The sequence below is a fragment of the Poecilia mexicana genome, unplaced genomic scaffold, assembly GCF_051168715.1.
Source record: "Poecilia mexicana isolate PSO_F unplaced genomic scaffold, ASM5116871v1 scaffold_3, whole genome shotgun sequence".
Classification (NCBI taxonomy): Eukaryota; Metazoa; Chordata; class Actinopteri; order Cyprinodontiformes; family Poeciliidae; genus Poecilia; species Poecilia mexicana.
This window is the reverse complement of record NW_028263372.1, coordinates 31182766-31200726: the sequence shown is the minus strand read 5'-3', so window position 1 is coordinate 31200726 and position 17961 is coordinate 31182766. Positions and strand designations below refer to the sequence as shown.

The window sequence follows — 17961 nt, the reverse complement described above, 5'->3', positions numbered from 1 at the left end:
AAAACATGTATGGATCATAATTTTTTACTCAGATTCTCTCAAGATGAAAAATAGACCCTTTAACAAAAAGTGACTCTGGAGAAGGAAACATTATACCACATGACTAATGTGGTAGTGTGACCACCTCAGGAGCTGTGGTGTTCTGCTCTGGGCATGACTGGATACCCGAATCATTCGGCAAACAGAGCTCTATGCTGGGAAATGTAGCAAACACTTCCCAACATCTACTGGTGCATCTAATAAAAAAAAGAAAAAAACATTTAAGTTTTTTTTTTTTTTTTTTTCGTAATTCGATAAAAAAAAAAGTGAAATTTTTGTCAAAAATACAGTGATTAAAAATGTCATGCTTCTATTTTGGTTCATTTGGATTATGTCTTGAAACCAAGAAAATATCATCTTTGACGGAGAACTGTTGAGGTCAAAAATAATCATGACTTTCATGTGGTAGAAAACGATACACATGCAGCAGGATAACCATATTCCTTGTTTTATTGTCCCTCCTGATCAACAGATGTCAAAGACGGCTTGAAGAAAATAAATAAATAAAAAAATCAGACTCTCTCACTGGGCCAAAACTGATAAAGTAAACTCTGCATTTCATTTGGAAAAGAAGTCTCTACAAGTTTAGGTTTTCATTGGCTGGGATCGCTGGACAAATACAAAAGAATAGAATTGTGTACGAGACGATGGATAAAAATGAGCTGTCTTTATAAAGCGTAATAGCATATTTACATTTTATAGCCATTACAAATGCTTGATTTTTAATGATAAATATTCAGCTACACAGTCAAAGATGCAAAACGCTCTTGGTTGTTAGATACATTTTGTGGCTCATATGACGAAATGCAAGTCAAAGCTTTTGTTTCCACTATTAGCATAAATCAAACCATTTACATTTCCACGTCTTTTGAGATCAGTTTTGGGTTTTTTTTTCAATAAAAATTTCCCCCAAAAAAAGTGAAAACAGGTTTATTTCATAAAAGTCTTTATTCATAAACTTGATGCAAGTTTATAAATTATTTTACATTGTCAAAATCACCCTTGCAACAGGAAAAAAAAAAAAAAAAAAAAAAAAAAAGGAAACCAAAGCATGCTTACAGTGCATAACTTTATAACCCGGCCACCGCAGTTAATGATGCAAGGTAAAGAGCCCAATATCAGGCTTGTTCAGGTCTCAGACCAACGTGTCACTCGTCTAATCTGAGAAGTTCTTGTTAGTCAGAAATGGGTTGGTGTGAGAGAAGCTGTTGTTCAGGGCACCACACTCGAGTACATCAATGTTCCAAAAGAAATCAGCTTCATGTATGAGGTCTGGCACATGAATCTTAGCTGCTGTTATTCATGGGAATCAACCTGGCATCTTTAAAGGTAGACCAGAAGGATGAGCGAACCAGCCCAAGGTGTCTCCGCATCGGGGCTGTGCACTGATGCAGTGGGGGAAACCACAACAAATTAGATTCCCAGTCTCCTTATTAACCACCCCAAGCAATCACTCTGTTTCCCAAGACGAGGGGAGGCAGGGGAAGAAATTATACCCACTACTATACTGACATGCAAAAAACAGCAATATCAAAGAGAAAGGGTACATGTGCTCTGAACCCTTCAACAAGCCCAGGGTTGGAGCAATCTCTGCCTCACACATCTGATCACGTCATTAGAAATCACTAGCCTCAATCACAATGCGTGGAATGCATCGGCAAAACACACCACGTTGTCAGCACGGGTGTAGTTTTAAACACGGGGGGTGGGGGGGGGGGGACAAAAACGGGCCGAGACATTCAATCTTGCCATCCATGATGGCCTGAACCAATCGTTTGCAAAGTTGAGTGTGCAGTATGTATTCCTGAGTTTGCTTGTCCAGAAAATGCAAGGGAGGGCTAAACAATGTAAGCAGAATGGGATGAATAATACAATACAAACACATTACAACAGCTAACAATCATGCCTATGATCTGGTAGTTTGTTTCATATAAAAAGGTATCTTGCAGGAAAACTAATTTAAGATGAGTTGGACATGAACAAACTTTAAACTTTAAACCAATCTAGAGTTAGTCGTCACTCTGGAAAACCAAAAACCCATTCATAAATGAGAGTTCACTCCGAGAAATGGCAAAACTAAGCCTTCTACGCTGGTTATCAGGATGATATACTTAAAAAAAAATGCAAGTAACGACACAACAGAACACCTACAAAAAAAAGACAAAAAAAAAACATGTCACTGCATTAACTGGAATGCTCCAGTTAATGTTACATCAAAGCCTCAACACGCTGAGGGTGTGCAGCCGCGCCGAGAGTGGTCATGAATAGTAAACCAGGGAAGTGGTAATGGGACGAGCTCAAGTTTTTCCTGTGGCAAAGCTCAACAAATATTTATTAAAACCTGAACAGATATTCTGGAAACAGAACAGACCCCAGGGTGATCTTTCCGGGCGTGAAGCGAAAATGTTATAATGGAGAAGAGTATTGCTGTGAATCTGGAACTCCGGCTGCATTTTAAAACAGCACTGAGGTCAGAGAAAAGTCAGAGGGCAAAGGTCACTTTTTACCTCAGACGTTAAATAGGTGAAGTAGTTAGGAAGTGAACCAGCTTTAAGAATTGGCTTCAGTTAAAACTCCAGAATGTGTCCCCGCTGCATAGCCGTAGAAAGGTTCAGCCTGTTGTGGAGTGATATGAATGGCTAAACCTCTGGTATGCTACCGACAGCTGTCCAACAATATTGTAACAGCCATTGTAGTATTTAGAACTCCACTGAAAGGTAGGGTTACCAAAAAATAAGATCTGGATTGCAGTAGTCATTAGGCTTGTATAAGGACATGGTGCACTTTTGCTTCCTTCAGATACTTCAGAAGTATCTATAATGTTACTTTATTTTAAATTGGTCTTAAGAGGTTGCAATGGCCCTGCAAGTTATAGTCAAGAGTATTCAGTAATACAGTCTCTGCTCAGGCAAAGACCTACACAAGATTACAATATAAACAATTAAATCCTTTAGCAGAAATACAAATTTACATGTTTACAGTGGAGTTAAAATCAATTACATTACAGTGTGATTTGATCCAAACGAGCTCCTGCTTTGCCTCATAATCACGTCTAGTTGCACCCCAATGTTGTCCAGCTGCTGGTTGCGATAATGTTGGTGGTTTTCTCCACATTTGAAAGCCAGCAGCATGCTGATCCTCATAAATGGTTTCTCCAACAAAACCTGCACAAGTCCATGTATTGTCCTGCCCTTGCTTGGGGCTTTAAGCTTTAGAATGCAGACTAGACATAGAAGAAGCTTCGTTTTTTTTTCCTCCAAAAAGGGGAAGAGGGTTCTTGGGATTAAAAAGAAGAACACAATAACAGGGAGGTCATCCTTGGAAGTCAAAGGCAAGGGGAGTTTCCTATCACCAGCATTCCTGATGTCCTTCCCAGCCATCACTGCATCACATTAGGAAATGGTGCATGCCAGTCTAACATCCAGTTTAAGGCCAGAGAGATAGAGAATGGCAAGTGGAGCATCAGACTGCCACTAGTGGAGGATAAAGCCATGCCACACCTTTTGAGCTCAAAGCCAGAGACAAACCTCGACGTGCTCAATGCCAAAACTGAGGGAAAATTCACATGATATTTAGTCCACCGAATCGTGGGCAATGAAATAAAAAAATAAACAAGTAGACAAACAGAGATGAGTGTCTGAAGAGAGGACGTCAATGCCAGTAGCAGCGGCGTCTGGTTGTGGGTGGAGGTGAACAGACCTGTATCTATGTGCCTGTTTTGGGCTAGAAAGTAAATGAGGAATTTGGTTTGGATTTTAAACTGTCATTGAGAGAGAACATCATTACTTGAAGGGTAAAACCAATATTGGTCGCAAAGAAAAGAAAAGAATCTAAGACATGTGGTCCCGGTGCAGGAAAGGCAACAGTCTCTATTAGCCATCCTCCTTCGGGGGTGTGTACCAGCCTACAAGTAAAAGAAAAAATAAATAAATACAAAATGAACAAAGACGAAAAAGTTAAATAAAAACCATGTTGTGCAAGTGCATTATTTTTGGTCTTTTGATAAATTAAAAAAAGTGAAATGATTAAAGACAGAATTCAAACAGCCCAGGAAGTGTGCTGACCCACTTTTTTACCATTAAGAAAAGAACAAGGTCTCTACAGGGTTTGATGTAACAGTCATCTGCATTTTGTTTTTATCCTGGTTCTCCTGGATTTAATATTTAATTAATTCTCACCTTTCTCAATCAAAACAAAAAAATGCAAAATTTAAACAAAAATGAAAAATATCTGGGTAAAGATCAAAATCTTTAGCAAAAGACAGAAGGAGAAAGTGCTCTGTACATTTTGAAACATTTTCACATTTTTTTTAAACAAAAATAATTAAACTGTTTTTTTTTGGTTTTTTATTTTATTTTATGTGATGTTCAAGAGTGTGATTGTGAACTACAATGAAAAATCAGACATATATGAACCTTGTTTTAAAGTTAAGAAAAGTGAAGCCGGTAATTTTAAACTGTCAACCAGCAGTCCAATAAAAATCAAACAAACCAACAAAAAAATTATAATTCCTTGCCACATCCTTGCCTAATTGGATGTTTAAACTTTGTAACAAAGTAATTTATGAACTATGCAATAAATTCCTTTAACTATTAGAGCAGCTGCTATAACAGCTGTTTGTTGTTTGGGGCTCCAGAAAACAACACAATGAAATGAAAAATGCCTGATGCAGCATTTCTATCAAGTTACCACTGATCTACACTGCACAATATGTTCCAAACACTTTACAACACCCAAATAGTCCAGGTAGTTTGTATGAATGCAGCCAGAAATTTAACACCTAAACGATAACATGTAATTTACATCTGCCTTTAAAATTGTGCATCATTCACATGGACATATTTACAGTTTGTTTTAAAACATATACAAAGAGCTGTATTACAAACCTATTAATGTCTATATGAAAGTATCTAAGTAATATCTAAGATTTGATTTTAGCACACAGTTTTTTTAAAACACACAGCAACTGGGAACTGACAAACTCACCATTCTTTTCATGAATCTGAACCAGGGATTTGTAGGACTGCTGTGCTCTGGCAAGATTGTACTGGTTCTGTAGAAAGAGATGAAAAATAAAGATAAAGTTAGACGTAAACAGCAAGACTGTCATAATGACAGGGCAAAACAAAAGATTAGTCTTATGAGTTCTCAAAAAAAAAAAAAAAACCTGCAAAGATCTGCAAATTGAACATTTTTGGACCAATATTTATATTTGGAGGAAATAAGTTCCTAAAATAATGACTTTGAGTAGCACAATGAGATGCTTTGTCAGATTATATAACCTTTTAAGACCATCATAAATTAAATTTGAGATCTAAATGAATAAAAAAAAATTATTACTCCCTCCAACATACTTTTATCTTACTCGACTGGCTTGTTGAACAGATAACCAGCTAATATCAACTCACTTCACTCCCAGTGTTACCATATAAAGAGCAGAATGACAAAGAGATCTTAGATAAGCAGGTTTAAAAGGAAGTTTTTGCACATTTACAGATAAGGTTTAGTGCCAATGTGATAAACAAATGGGCAAACACAAATTTAACTAAATGTAATTTGTGACATAGTAGAGAGACTCTTGTATTTAAGGCTTTAGTTCAGATTATTTAATGAAATGTTGATATAATCTTAGAAAAAAACTGACTGAAAAAAAAAATTATCTATGTGGTTAAAAATTATTTGCACCCAAATTATTTGCACCCTAGATGTGATACAAATCTGTTATTTTCTCCTCCCAGCTGACGATGTGTTGAATTGTGTTTTCACTTTGATCTTAAATAAACAGACAAGGCATTTCACTGACTCCAATTTTATAGATATGACTGTCAAAGTAATTTAGGTTATATAATTGGTCTTCACTTCCTCTTCATGCTTGCTGACCTGATGTTTTGAACTGCGCTTAGTAAAATATGACGAAAAAAGTTTAATGATCAAAATGAAAAGAGAAGTGTTGTCTGTAAGGCCAATAGAAACCTAACTTAGACATTAAACCATCATCACTCACTTTGTTGGCTCCAAACTGCACTCTGGCTTTTCCTTTGACTAAAGTGGCATTGATCTGCATGATGACAGACTCAATGGAATAGGCACTACTCCAACCCTGCAATAAGGAGACAAGGACAATTAGATCCAATTAGAAAAGTGGACAGATGTACATTGAACATTATGTAAAAAAAAAAAAAAACTATCCAAGACAATAACAGGTCACATCACATATTCCATGGCTTAAATAAAATATACTTTATATATTTTTAAGCATACCTGCTTGGTGAGAAGTTCCATGCAAAGGGCGCCTCCTCCAAGAACGTAACTGAGGGAGGCAGATTTATTACTTATAAACTAATGAACTATGTAATGAACTAATGAAGGGCCAAAGATTGATGTTATAAAATAGCAGTGGAAGAAATTAGAGTTTAACAAACAGCAGTACAGTACTTACCCTCCGGAAAGCACAGGGGAAACTACTCGGACAAAAGGTGGGTCAAAGGGGAAATTATCCTGTAAAGGAGACCAGGAAAAATGATTGCATCAACAGACTGCCAAGACATTTTAAATTTTGCCCTTTTTTAAAATACATCTGACTCACTTTATATGAGAAGTTTAATAAAATGTAGTCCATTCCTTCCTTCTCCTTTAAGACTTGTAAATCACTGTGTAATGGGCTATCTGGATCCACCCTATGAGACATTAAATACAACAATTAGACAATGCTAATGTTGAATCAGGCAAAAAAAAGACAAAATACCACTAGCTACTTACGTTCTCAGTTTAACGTGCCATTCGTACAGGCTGTCATTGACAAGCTCAACTGAATAAATCCCTGCAAATGGAAAAAATAATTAATAAGCAGTCAATCCAAAATTATAATCAAGTCCTTAATCATGCCCCATTGCAAAATATTGCTTAACATTTTTTAATCTCTATTTTTCAACTAAAATGACAAAAAGATCTTTTCAAAAACCATTTTTTGACAATAGAAAAGCATGTCTTAAAAAACAAAGTGAAATACTATAAGAAATGTCACCTGGGTCTGGAGTGTCCGATGCCTATTGTTGTACAAAGGACACAAGCCATTTTATGTATAGAAATACCTTTTTAATGCAAGATGTCAAATGGATGTGACCGTGTATTGGCAACAAAGAAAAGAAAAAAAAAAAAAAAGAGATGGAGTGAGCAATCTTGCTACAAATATGATCCAGGTGGCGAATGTGTCGGACGTCTTGGCCAGTGAGTCAGCAGCCAGATCACAGATGCAGCACAGCTGTAGGGCTGAAACGATTCCTCGAATGATTCGAGTACCTCGATTACTAAAATTCCTCGAGGAAAATTTACCTGCCTCGAAGCTTCGTTAATTTATGTTTTTTTAGTTAGCGCACCGTGTTCCGTGTTCCGGCCGGGACTTAATTTGCGTTGCGCGGAGCTCTCACTTCCGCCTCTGAGTTGTTGACAAAAGCTAAGTCTCAGCAGCATAAAGTCCAATCTTCAAGATTGGCCCTTGGGGATTTTATTGATAGATGATAATGCCCGACTTTTTATCGTTTTAGCGGAACCAATAAGCATCCTTAAAATGACTGGGGGAATGCCTGGAGTACAGCAGCATTTCTCCTCCGGGGCTGCTGGTTGAAAGCGAACGGCGGGAAGAGCGCTGAGGTGAGCGGATAGCCTGAGCAGGGCGGGCGGCTGAGTAGCTGATGCTTACCGTGTAAATGTAGCTTTACCGACGAACCGCACAATAAATTTCATATCCCGGTCTGAAGAAACGGGTGGCGGAGCGCATCGTACATGGCTGGTAGATGAGTTTCTGAGTGTGACCAGTGAAGGTGTCGTAAATATCCCGTATTGCTTCCCCCCGTGTTCGTCCCCCGGTCTAACGGTTCGTCAGTCCGCTGGTCTATTTCCTCCCCTCCACCCCATGTTCGTTCATTCGCCCTCTCCTCCCACTCCAGGCGGCATTTCCCGTATTTTCAAACCCAAAGCGTGACAGGTTAGGTGGCAAGGTGAGTTTAATTAATCTATTAAACTCACTGAAGATGAATACATAAACTAAAAGCTGGATTGTAGACATTTTTTATAAGCATATTTATGAGCCTGCCTCTTTGTTATTAAATTCAATATAATTTCAGATTTTTCTATAACTTTTCTTCTGGTTAACTTAGAAAGTGAGCTATTATTGTTACAGGTTAGTTTTCTAAACTACAAAAAAGCAACTGTTAGGGATGCTCAAATGTGAACAATTGGACTGATATTGATATCTGATAGTAACATTGGTATTATGCCAGATTTACCAATATTTCATTTTATAATTTTTTTTTTATCCGATTACTCGATTAATCGTAAGAATAATCGATAGATTACTCGATTACTAAAATATTCGTTTACAACAGCCCTACACAGCTGTTTATTTGTGAGCACAAATTTTATCAGTTAAAAAAATATTTTTACTGTGGTTTGCACATTTTGTCTCCCCTTTGTCTGTTCGTGTGGTAGGTATGTGCTGATCGCCGCAGATGGAGTCATGCCAACAATCACTCTCGCTTTGTTAAACCACTTCGCTTCAGCAACCTCAACTTTTCTTTCAAACAACTTTTCTTGTCCAAGCCAAGTGAAGGAATGTGTTCAAATGTTACAGTATGTTAATTCCCCTTTCATCCAACAGCAGCATCGCATTAGGTGAATTTTTAGGGCCAAATAAAATGTGTTTGTACAGCAACTACCTGAACAAAATGGACTTAGGGATATGACAGATTGTGTACTTGAAATAATGTCAGCTATATAGTTCTGCATCATCCTCTTGGGTAAAATGAGTAATTGGAGGAAAGTCACACTTGCACAATAACTTTATGGCTCTCCAATTTAAAGTAGGCTATTCTGGTGAGTGATCGTAGGAACACGCTGATACAAAATAGCAATGTTGGTCTGAACAGGTACAGGTATGATGTCTATCTGCTTACTCCCATCTCTCTTTGGGAACTTTTGGTTGCCTTGAGATCACTTTTTTTGGTCTAAATCATTCTTATTATTATGATGGAAACAAACCTGAACAGAGTTAAAAAGGAAAAGTGGAAATAACAATGTATGGCTATTAATAGAAAACGAAGGCAAAGCCTAAGATTGTGTCTGTAATAACATATCAAAAATAATTTCAAAATTCACTTTTCAAAGGTAATATTTTTCTACCAATTAAGGAAGTTCAGATGGAGTTAACAGAGTTATGAAAGAAAAAAAAGAAAATTATTGCAACATTCCTCATTTGACCATGAAATCATTACAACCCTCTCAGCAAAATACATGAGGTAAAGCAGCTTAATTGTCAAAAAGAGAAGACGTCATCGTCTGTGGGATTTCTGTGTATTTGTAACATTTCCTTTCAACAAAACAAAAGCTTGGTTTAATGTACATACCAGTCTTATAACTCTGAGACCGATAGATTTCTCGAAGTTCCTTCATGAGGCGGTCAGAGGCCTGCACTGAACCAGATACAGCTCCCTGCGAAATTGAAGACAAACTTTAATTTACTTCTGGAATTTGTGTCTCAACATCAGCTGACATAAGCTACACTTGTGTGATAATCTGGGTGTTTCTGACAGCAGTAAACTATTTAAGAGAATGTTTCAGAAAATTACAAAACATTTATTCATTGAAGCCAAATAAGCATAACAAGATCATTTTGATTTTATGGCTATGAGGTTGTGTTTTATTTTGACATACTTTAATGACTTAAAGGGCTTATTCGAAAACGGATCCCACTCTAAAGAAAATACAACACCTTTTATAAGTTTTCTGCTACCTTAAGAAGCAGGGATAAAGGAAAAACAAAAATGTGCCTTAAGCTTCATAGAAGGAGTTTATATTATAATCTATCAAGTGTACAAGGCAGTAAAAACGACTGATCTTAAAAACTACTCATGTCAACCCACTTTTAAATGTTCTGTGAAATTGATCTGAAATATTACAAACGACAGTCAATTTTTTAAAAAACTGACGTTTAGGTGGTCTTGTCTCTGGTTCTTTCGGATCTTCTCAAGGATTGCCAGATTTTCTTTCTCAATGCCATCGTCCTCGGATTTCTTCCCATCAACAGGCTCCTCCTCTTTCATTTCATAGTGATCCAGGTCCTCAATGTCCTGATAAATTATTTGCAATATTTTAGGCATTTTAAACCATACACATATAAAACAAAAATTTATGATCAAGGCAGAAGGAATGCATGCTTATGAAATAAAACTTTGTTGTTTACAACAATGTTTGAGTATAAACAAATTAAGACATTTTATTACAGATCATTATAGTTGTGCGTGTGTGTAGGAAGAACAGGGAAAACAAACAGCATTAGTACAACTTCTAATAGGTCAAAATAAATCATTTTCAGCAATGAACTCAGCAAAGAGACCAGGCACCATGTTTAGGCCAAAGTTAATAACTTACTTCCCCCATCTCTTCCTCCTCTTCCTCTTCAGATGTGACCTCCTCTGTCCCATGCTACACACACACAAACAAGAGTTTGTTTCACTGAAACCGCATTAGTCTGCGAGACAACAGACTAGTCCATCTAATGTATTTTACAGAGAATGCCCTCGGGAACACAAACAGAGCAGCATTGACGAGAGCAAAAAGGCAACAGTATATTATTCTCCCCCCCCCCAATAAAACTTTAAATAATTTTATTACCTCTTCCCTACATAAACACACATCTTTTAAAGAAAACATAAGGGAGCATTTAGGCCAAATATCTTTTCTAAAGTAATCTGTGTGCTTTTGCCATCTTGTTTCAAGCTCAAGTGAGCTTTAAAAGATGTTGACATATTTAAGACTTGAAGTACAATGCTGGGTCTGGGTATTTACGCTTTTATAGAAGTTTTTTTTTATTTTTTGTCAATGCTTCAATGTTTGACTCAAGATGTTTTTTTCCCCCTTTCATTTAAAACATAAAATAACAAATTCTGGCCCACTGGGAATCTTTACTGTGAAGTCTTTTTGGCTCACTACTTTTTACACAACTGTACCAATTCAGTCCCATTTGAACTTAAACGGTCTATTTAAAGTCAAATCATCTAGATCAGATTCAAGTCCAGACTTTTAGTAGGCCATTCTAAGGCCTTAATTTTATTTTATTTTATTTTTAGCCACTCAAAAGTGAGCTTGCTGATGTGTTTTAGAATATTATCCCACTACATAATCCAGGTGTATTTGAGCTTAAGTTCACAAACTTGAAATTCTCACTATGTTTAGCTTCCAAAATGACATTATTTTTCTGAACCTCTAAGGCAGATGTAAAACACATTAATTCCACTGAAACAGTGATTTTGACAGAGACCTGCTGTGCTTTAAATGTAGTTTTGGGCTGTTTTACGACGTCCTGGATGAGTCATCAATGCTCTCTTTGAGAAGATTTGGAAGGCTAGACACTCCTGGTAATATTCACCAGTATTTCATGTTTTCTTAATTTGTGGATAAAGTCTCTCACTGTGGTTTACTGGAGACCGACTTTTTAACACTTGCCAAACTTAAAAATCTCAGTGAATTTCTCTTTTCTGTTGTTGGGATCTGAGCATGTGTTGCTTTTTGAGAAGACATTTTATTAAATGTGTTTAGGTGATTTGTTGACCATACAGATCTGGCAGTAAACTATTCTGGATTGGGTTGGTTGGGTCTTGGTTCGTATGTTGCATTGATGCTACATAAACCAGGTCAAACTGCTTCAACTTCAAAGTCTTACAATACTTTGATATTTCTGTCCAGAACAAGCAGACTCTTGACCACAATGTTGATAAATCTGATAAGAGGTTAGCAACTTAGACAAATCAGCCCATTCTGAAACCATGGCTAAAATTTGCTTACTTAGCATTACCTGAAACATATTAAGAAGGACACTCCTGTGCAATTATGAGTGCAAAGTACAGCTACATTTAACATCTGTTTTTTTATTTCACTTTTGTAGCTGAAATATTTATACTTTACCTTCAATGACTGGTTAGTCTGAGACACAGTGGTTAATAGACATCAAAAAGACAGTTTCTAAATATTACTTTAACCAATGTAATTGGTTAAAGTAATATTTACTTTAACCAATTAAAGTAAATTTAATTTAATTAGTTTATAAAAATCTAAACTTTATTCTGAAACAGGAACTTAGGAAGCTAAGCAAGAAAGATTTGCCATCTATAATCGCCATTTTGTTCCAGCATGAACTGGTCCTCTTTACCTTTCGGTCTTGTTGTCCCACAGGTCCTGCAGGCAGAGGCTGGTCTAGCATCTCCACATCAGGATGTTGAGGAAGGTTGTACAACCGACAAAGGTCACAAATCAGCTTTTTTAACTGCTGCAAAAGCTAGAGAGGAAAACCACAACGAGACATTGGTTTAGTTCATTTATGATAGAACATACACATCCTAACAGCATGTTAACAGCTTGTCCAGCTGTCTGGTGCTTCAACTGTTGATGCTGCAGTACCTTTTCCCTGTTATCAGCAACTGAAAAAGTTTATTGAGAGGGTGGGGAGAGTTTTGGACAGAGTTCGCTGTTTCTGCAATGGCACTGAAACATCCTGAACAGGGTGCAGGAACACTCCAATAACCTATTAGTTTCCCTCAGTATCCCCTTCCAGGCCCTCTCATCTGCCAAGTAGCAGCTGGAGTAGCACAATGAGATGCAGCATGTGATGAGCGTTTTGATGTTTGATTCAGTTTATTTAGAAAGGGCAGAATCCTGATGTTTCCCTCATCCAGGTGAGGTCATCAGAAATCTATACTCAAACAAAGTTAATGCTATCCAAACTGTACAGAATATTGAAAATCACTTTAAACTTTCTGCTGTCCAAGTGGATGAAAAATATCCTGCCGACTGGCATAAACTTATGTATAGTTGGGACGTACCAACCAAAAAGAGTCAGAAATAATCAATTCTGCAAAGGAGCAAACAGAACAGCCACACAGGACCTCAGCATTTTGTTCCTGCATCACACTGATGTTAAGAAATAACTCGGTGCTGTAGATTATGCAAAACCGACTTCCGGAATGACCTAAAAACTCATAACTGCTTTTACCAATCTCTTGAGAGGTTGCTGTGTCCTTGCATGCGCTCTCATGAATATAAGTAAGTAACGTTTATTTATACAGCACCTTTCTAAGACAGCAGTCACAAAGTGCTTCACGGTGAAAAATACAGTTCAAGGAACATTCAAGAAATACATCATACATATAATCTGTCACAGCAACCATGGGACTAGTGGAAAATTATTTCATAAAAAAATAATTTCTTAAGTTGCTTTTTAAAAGCATCGATGGAGTCTGAGGATCACAAGTGGTGTGTGACTTAAATACACATGTATACCATTTTATTTAAACATTATGCACATGTCATTTTAAGAAGACAACACAAGAAAGTAAATGCAAGGAGTGTACAAAAAGATCAAATGTTCCAGCTCAGATGTGTCATATTGAAATTACTTTCACTATACAGGTCTAAATTAAAATGTTAAATTAAAAATCACAATTCCATTAAGTTGTTCAGAAAATCTCACATTTACCACAGCCAGTAAAGTGACACTGAAACTGTGTAGTTAGACAGCATGCTAAGTGTTAACTCTTAATGGTTAGCCAGCTACCATGTCTTTGCAAATTGGTGCACTCAAAAAAAAGCACCAAGACATCTGTGTACACAGAAAAAAAGCAGATCTTATCAACTCTCAAAAAAACAGACTTCCTCTTTATCTGACATACATCTACAGTAGCTCAAAACTGACAACAATAGAAAAACATATTTACACAACATTTAGGTAAATGATAACAAATCACATAGCCCTACACAGAAATTAGACAGAGGAAGAAATGACAGATTTCTCTCTCCTTTTGTAGTCTTAATAAATTCACCCATGCCTAAAGTAGATGCATTAGACTGACTGGTGGTGTGCTGTGGGAAGGCCTACCTATTATAACCCGATCAAAAACAAAACGTTTTTCAGAGTCAGCTTTTATTGGACTGCTCTCCTGAAAGTGAGGAGAATCATGTTCCAAGTAGCGTTTACTGCAACGGATGTATTTTTATACCTCCCATTTGTAATCCAACTATTTTTACTTTTCCTCCACAGCAATCTTATGCTTTGAACTTACGGAACTGATTGTGTTTGTCATTTTTTTCTTCAATCTTAATGCTTTTGTTTTGTTTGCCACTGCAAAACTGAGACCTTTAAATAACAGATTATTTTCTCTTATTGAAAGGTGGATGTGTGAGTCACAGTGGGTGAAGTTGCAGTTTTTTGTTTTTGCTTACACAGTCACATCTATTTAGTTGAAGTATGCACATTGTATGTAAAGATTAAATAGGGAAGTGTCTCCACCGGTTCAGTGTTAAAAATATAAGTGGCTTGTGCATTTCAGCGCAATATCACAGTGACTGAGATTTGTAAAGGAGAATGACGTGTATTAATGGCTCCTGGTTATTTCACTCTCCTACAAAACCAATGCAATTAACATTGTAAATCACTTCACTTTTGTTTTTGTTCAGTATTTTGATAAATAATGGTGATATATTCCAAAAATGTCAAATTTGACAATTATGTTACACCCCATTTACATTGCCGGTCTGATTTCTAACTGACCCCTAATGTCTTATGACAGTAAGACATGAGATGCTGGATATTGCTTTAATAGAGTTGCATAACATTTCCTAACAGTAGGTTATGAGCAGAATATAACTTTAAATTATTATCTACCAACATGTATGTGAAGACATCCAATGGCATGAAGGCACATGTGGTAGACTGCTCAATTTCACCCACCAATGTCTGCGGCACAGTCACCAAAGCTTCAAATATTCAAAGTGGTGAATAAAAGATATCAGCATCTGTATCAACATTTTGTCATTGCCGCTTTATGCATTATTGACGCCCAAAAGACAGTTGGTCTTGTATTTCTTCTACTGAAAAGCAGTATTGTCAATACTTGCTCAGTGCAGCAGTTCAGATAAGTCAAAGTGCAAAGTGTAGTCACATATGCCATGTTCTTCAGGAATACCAGGAAAACATTGAAGAGATGGATCATTTGTAACTCAACCCATTTACTTAAGTCACATTGATTTAAAAGACAACCATTACGATGTGCTCAGCGAGATTCATCAACATTCTGCTTGATAACACTACGCTGTCAAAATTTGGGATGGCAGCTCTTTGGTCACCCCTCTTCGTGGCGAGCAGCAGCCGCATCATGACTTCTCTTAAGCGTTGCGGAAAAACATGTTGAAATAGGCAAGTAAATGTAACCTACCAGGGTGCTTCCTTTTCTCACATCTTCCAGCCTCTCTAAAACTTGTGCCAAGCTCGGGTCGTCAGAGTCCACAAACCATATTGGTGGCGTAGATGGATATGATTCCTGAAAAAAACGAGTGACACGACATATTTAAGACACCCACATAGATACATTTTATAATCATAATATTAGCAGTATTAGACATGCAAATAAAATATAAAGAACAATATTAATGTTTATCAGAGACGACACTCGAATGTTGAACGCATCGTTAGCCGGATGCTAGGATTGCTTCCAAAACGCTGAACGCCTAATTTGATAATTTACAGACCCTTTAGCTCACGTCCACGCAGGTGTATAACGAAAAACACCGGTGCCATATACACTGAGATTTTGTGATTCTAAATGCAGTTGTCCACTTGATTTAGGAGGTTAACAACATGACGTTTAGTCGCCAACTATCAACAAGGGAAGTGCATTTCAAGCTAAACTCCAACACTCAAGTTCTTGACTACTTACCGTAATGTTACAGTGGATAATTAGCAACTTTTCTCCAGTCACATTAAACTGGCAGCTCAGTTCGTCGGGCTTCCAATCAATTATCCTGAATCGTTCGTGGTTTGGATCAAAAATGGACTCCAAAAACTTCAGCTCGGCCTTCAGCCCCGACACCGACATCTTCCACACATCTCCGGCTGGGCCGCTGGGGAGGGCGAGAAGTCAGGACTTAGCTTTTAGCTAGCTGGCGCTACAATAGAAACTTAGGCAGAAAGAGGTCGTAAATGAGCCAGGTAACAGCTGACTCAACCGGTAGGTGTATCAGGGTATCCACAACCAGCTACAGCCTCCGTTCGAATAAATTATAGCGTAGTCGAACAAATTTGCTAATGAATTAGCTAACACTAGCTAGCCCTAGCTAGCGTTTGAAAACAGCGCAGTGCTTAGCAAACTGCTAGCGTTGTTGTTGTCTTTCCGTCTATTGTTGTTCTCTGGCTACGTTAACAACATTTTAAGGCTCCTGCGCTGTCCCGTGACCGTCTTCTTACAATCCGCTGGGGCAGCTCTTTAAAGTTCACTGGACCAGGAAATAACGAGACTATCTCCACAATCTGAGTCAATATCCTGCTATAAGAACAGTGTTTTTTATCCCCGTGCAACTGTAGCTGGCCTCTAGTGGGGTTTAAAGATGGCGTTTGGCAATCTCCCCGTTCCTGCAGAATCCCACAATTCTACACGTTCACAATTATTAAAGTGTTAAAAAAATCAAAGTTCAAGGCTATCATGTGGCTGAACATTTTTAAAAATGTAAAATGATGTGGATCTACCTTCTACGGAGATTAATGTTTTTATTGCTCGTTATTTTGTTCCACCTTATGTTTTTATTTTTATTTTTCAAAATATTACTAAATGTCATATTTACAGTAAATGTAAGAATCCATCTCAGAAACCTAGCATATATTCAAACGTTTATTTCGTAACTTTTATTTTTAAAAAGTTAAACTCATTTATATATAAAATCATACACAAAAGTGATTTACACAGAAATCCAGTAAATAAGATTAAATTATTTTAGTTACACAGTTCCTTAAATGAATCACATGGATTAGTTACACGCAGCCTGTTTTCAAGAGTTTATTAATTATGATGATTTTCTATTTACGGCTTATAGAAACGCAACATTTAAGATTAGAATATCACACCAGACCAATAAAGACATATTTTTAATACAGAAATGTAGAAATGCTTGTTGAAAAAATAAGTTTAACAGCCTACCTGCTTTAAACTTATTTTCAAAAGGTGCTTTTAATCTAACAAACAAGTCTCATTGGAACGCATATTTTAATTTACTGAATAAAACTGAATTTCAAGTGTTTATTTAATGTTTGTGATAATGGCTTCTAGCTGTTGATTCAGTTTAGCAAAAATTAAGACTAATCTTTAACATAGAAATTGGATAGTATGACTTTAATTTAATTGACTTTAATAGTTTTTCCATCATCAAAATGCCTCCACTATCTTCTGTAAGCTTTAGTATCTCAACAACCAAAAATTTGCATCAAATGTGGGTGTCTAGGACAAGTTTTGCCAATAGTTACCCTTGACTCACTGAAGAACAAAGGGCAAATAGTAATGATAAGAACAACATTTCTTTGCAAGGATGGAGATGGAAAAGAAAGAGGTCAAAAGGAAGTCAAAGAGGCCATCATGCTGGAGTATTGTGAATTAGAATTATTCAGATTCTGTGGTGGGCATGTGCTAAGGCCTGCTGGGGATACTATATCTAATAAAATCACAAAAAAACACTAGAAGCTGCCATAGCTCCCCAAATCATCACTAACTGTGCAAACTTCGTACTGAACACCAAGCACCTTGGATTCTGTGCGTTTCTGCTTGTCCTCCTGATTCTGGGACCTAGGTTCCTAAACAACATCCATCATTTACTTTAATATGAAAAAAGTATTAGAACTTTTGAATCGGCTTTGGTTCATATTTCTCCCAAGGCTAATGTTGTCCATGTTGCTTTGCACCTTTTTCTGTCACAATTTTTCCTCCCACTCAACTTTACATGAATATGCGCTGGACACATTCTCAGTCAAGGCCTTGCAACATGGAATTTGCATATTCTCTTGTGTCCACGTGGGTTCTCCCTGAGTATTCCCTTTTTTTTTCTGCAGTACAA

At 37.0% G+C, this 17961-nt stretch overlaps 1 protein-coding gene across 1 annotated transcript; it reads right to left on the bottom strand.

Annotated features, from left to right (window-relative positions):
* Nucleotides 1–968: 968 nt before the first annotated feature.
* LOC106923021 (ubiquitin-conjugating enzyme E2 Q2-like) lies at nt 969–16494 on the bottom strand. Its single transcript, XM_014995848.2, has 13 exons — nt 15801–16494; nt 15300–15404; nt 12242–12367; nt 10465–10518; nt 10023–10163; nt 9441–9525; nt 6799–6859; nt 6626–6716; nt 6479–6537; nt 6301–6349; nt 6044–6139; nt 5026–5092; nt 969–3943 (listed from the first exon to the last, which is right to left on the bottom strand). Exons 1-13 carry the CDS (start codon nt 15957–15959, stop codon nt 3912–3914), a joined length of 1125 nt encoding a protein of 374 aa, XP_014851334.1. The 5' UTR covers nt 15960–16494; the 3' UTR covers nt 969–3911.
* Nucleotides 16495–17961: the final 1467 nt, after the last annotated feature.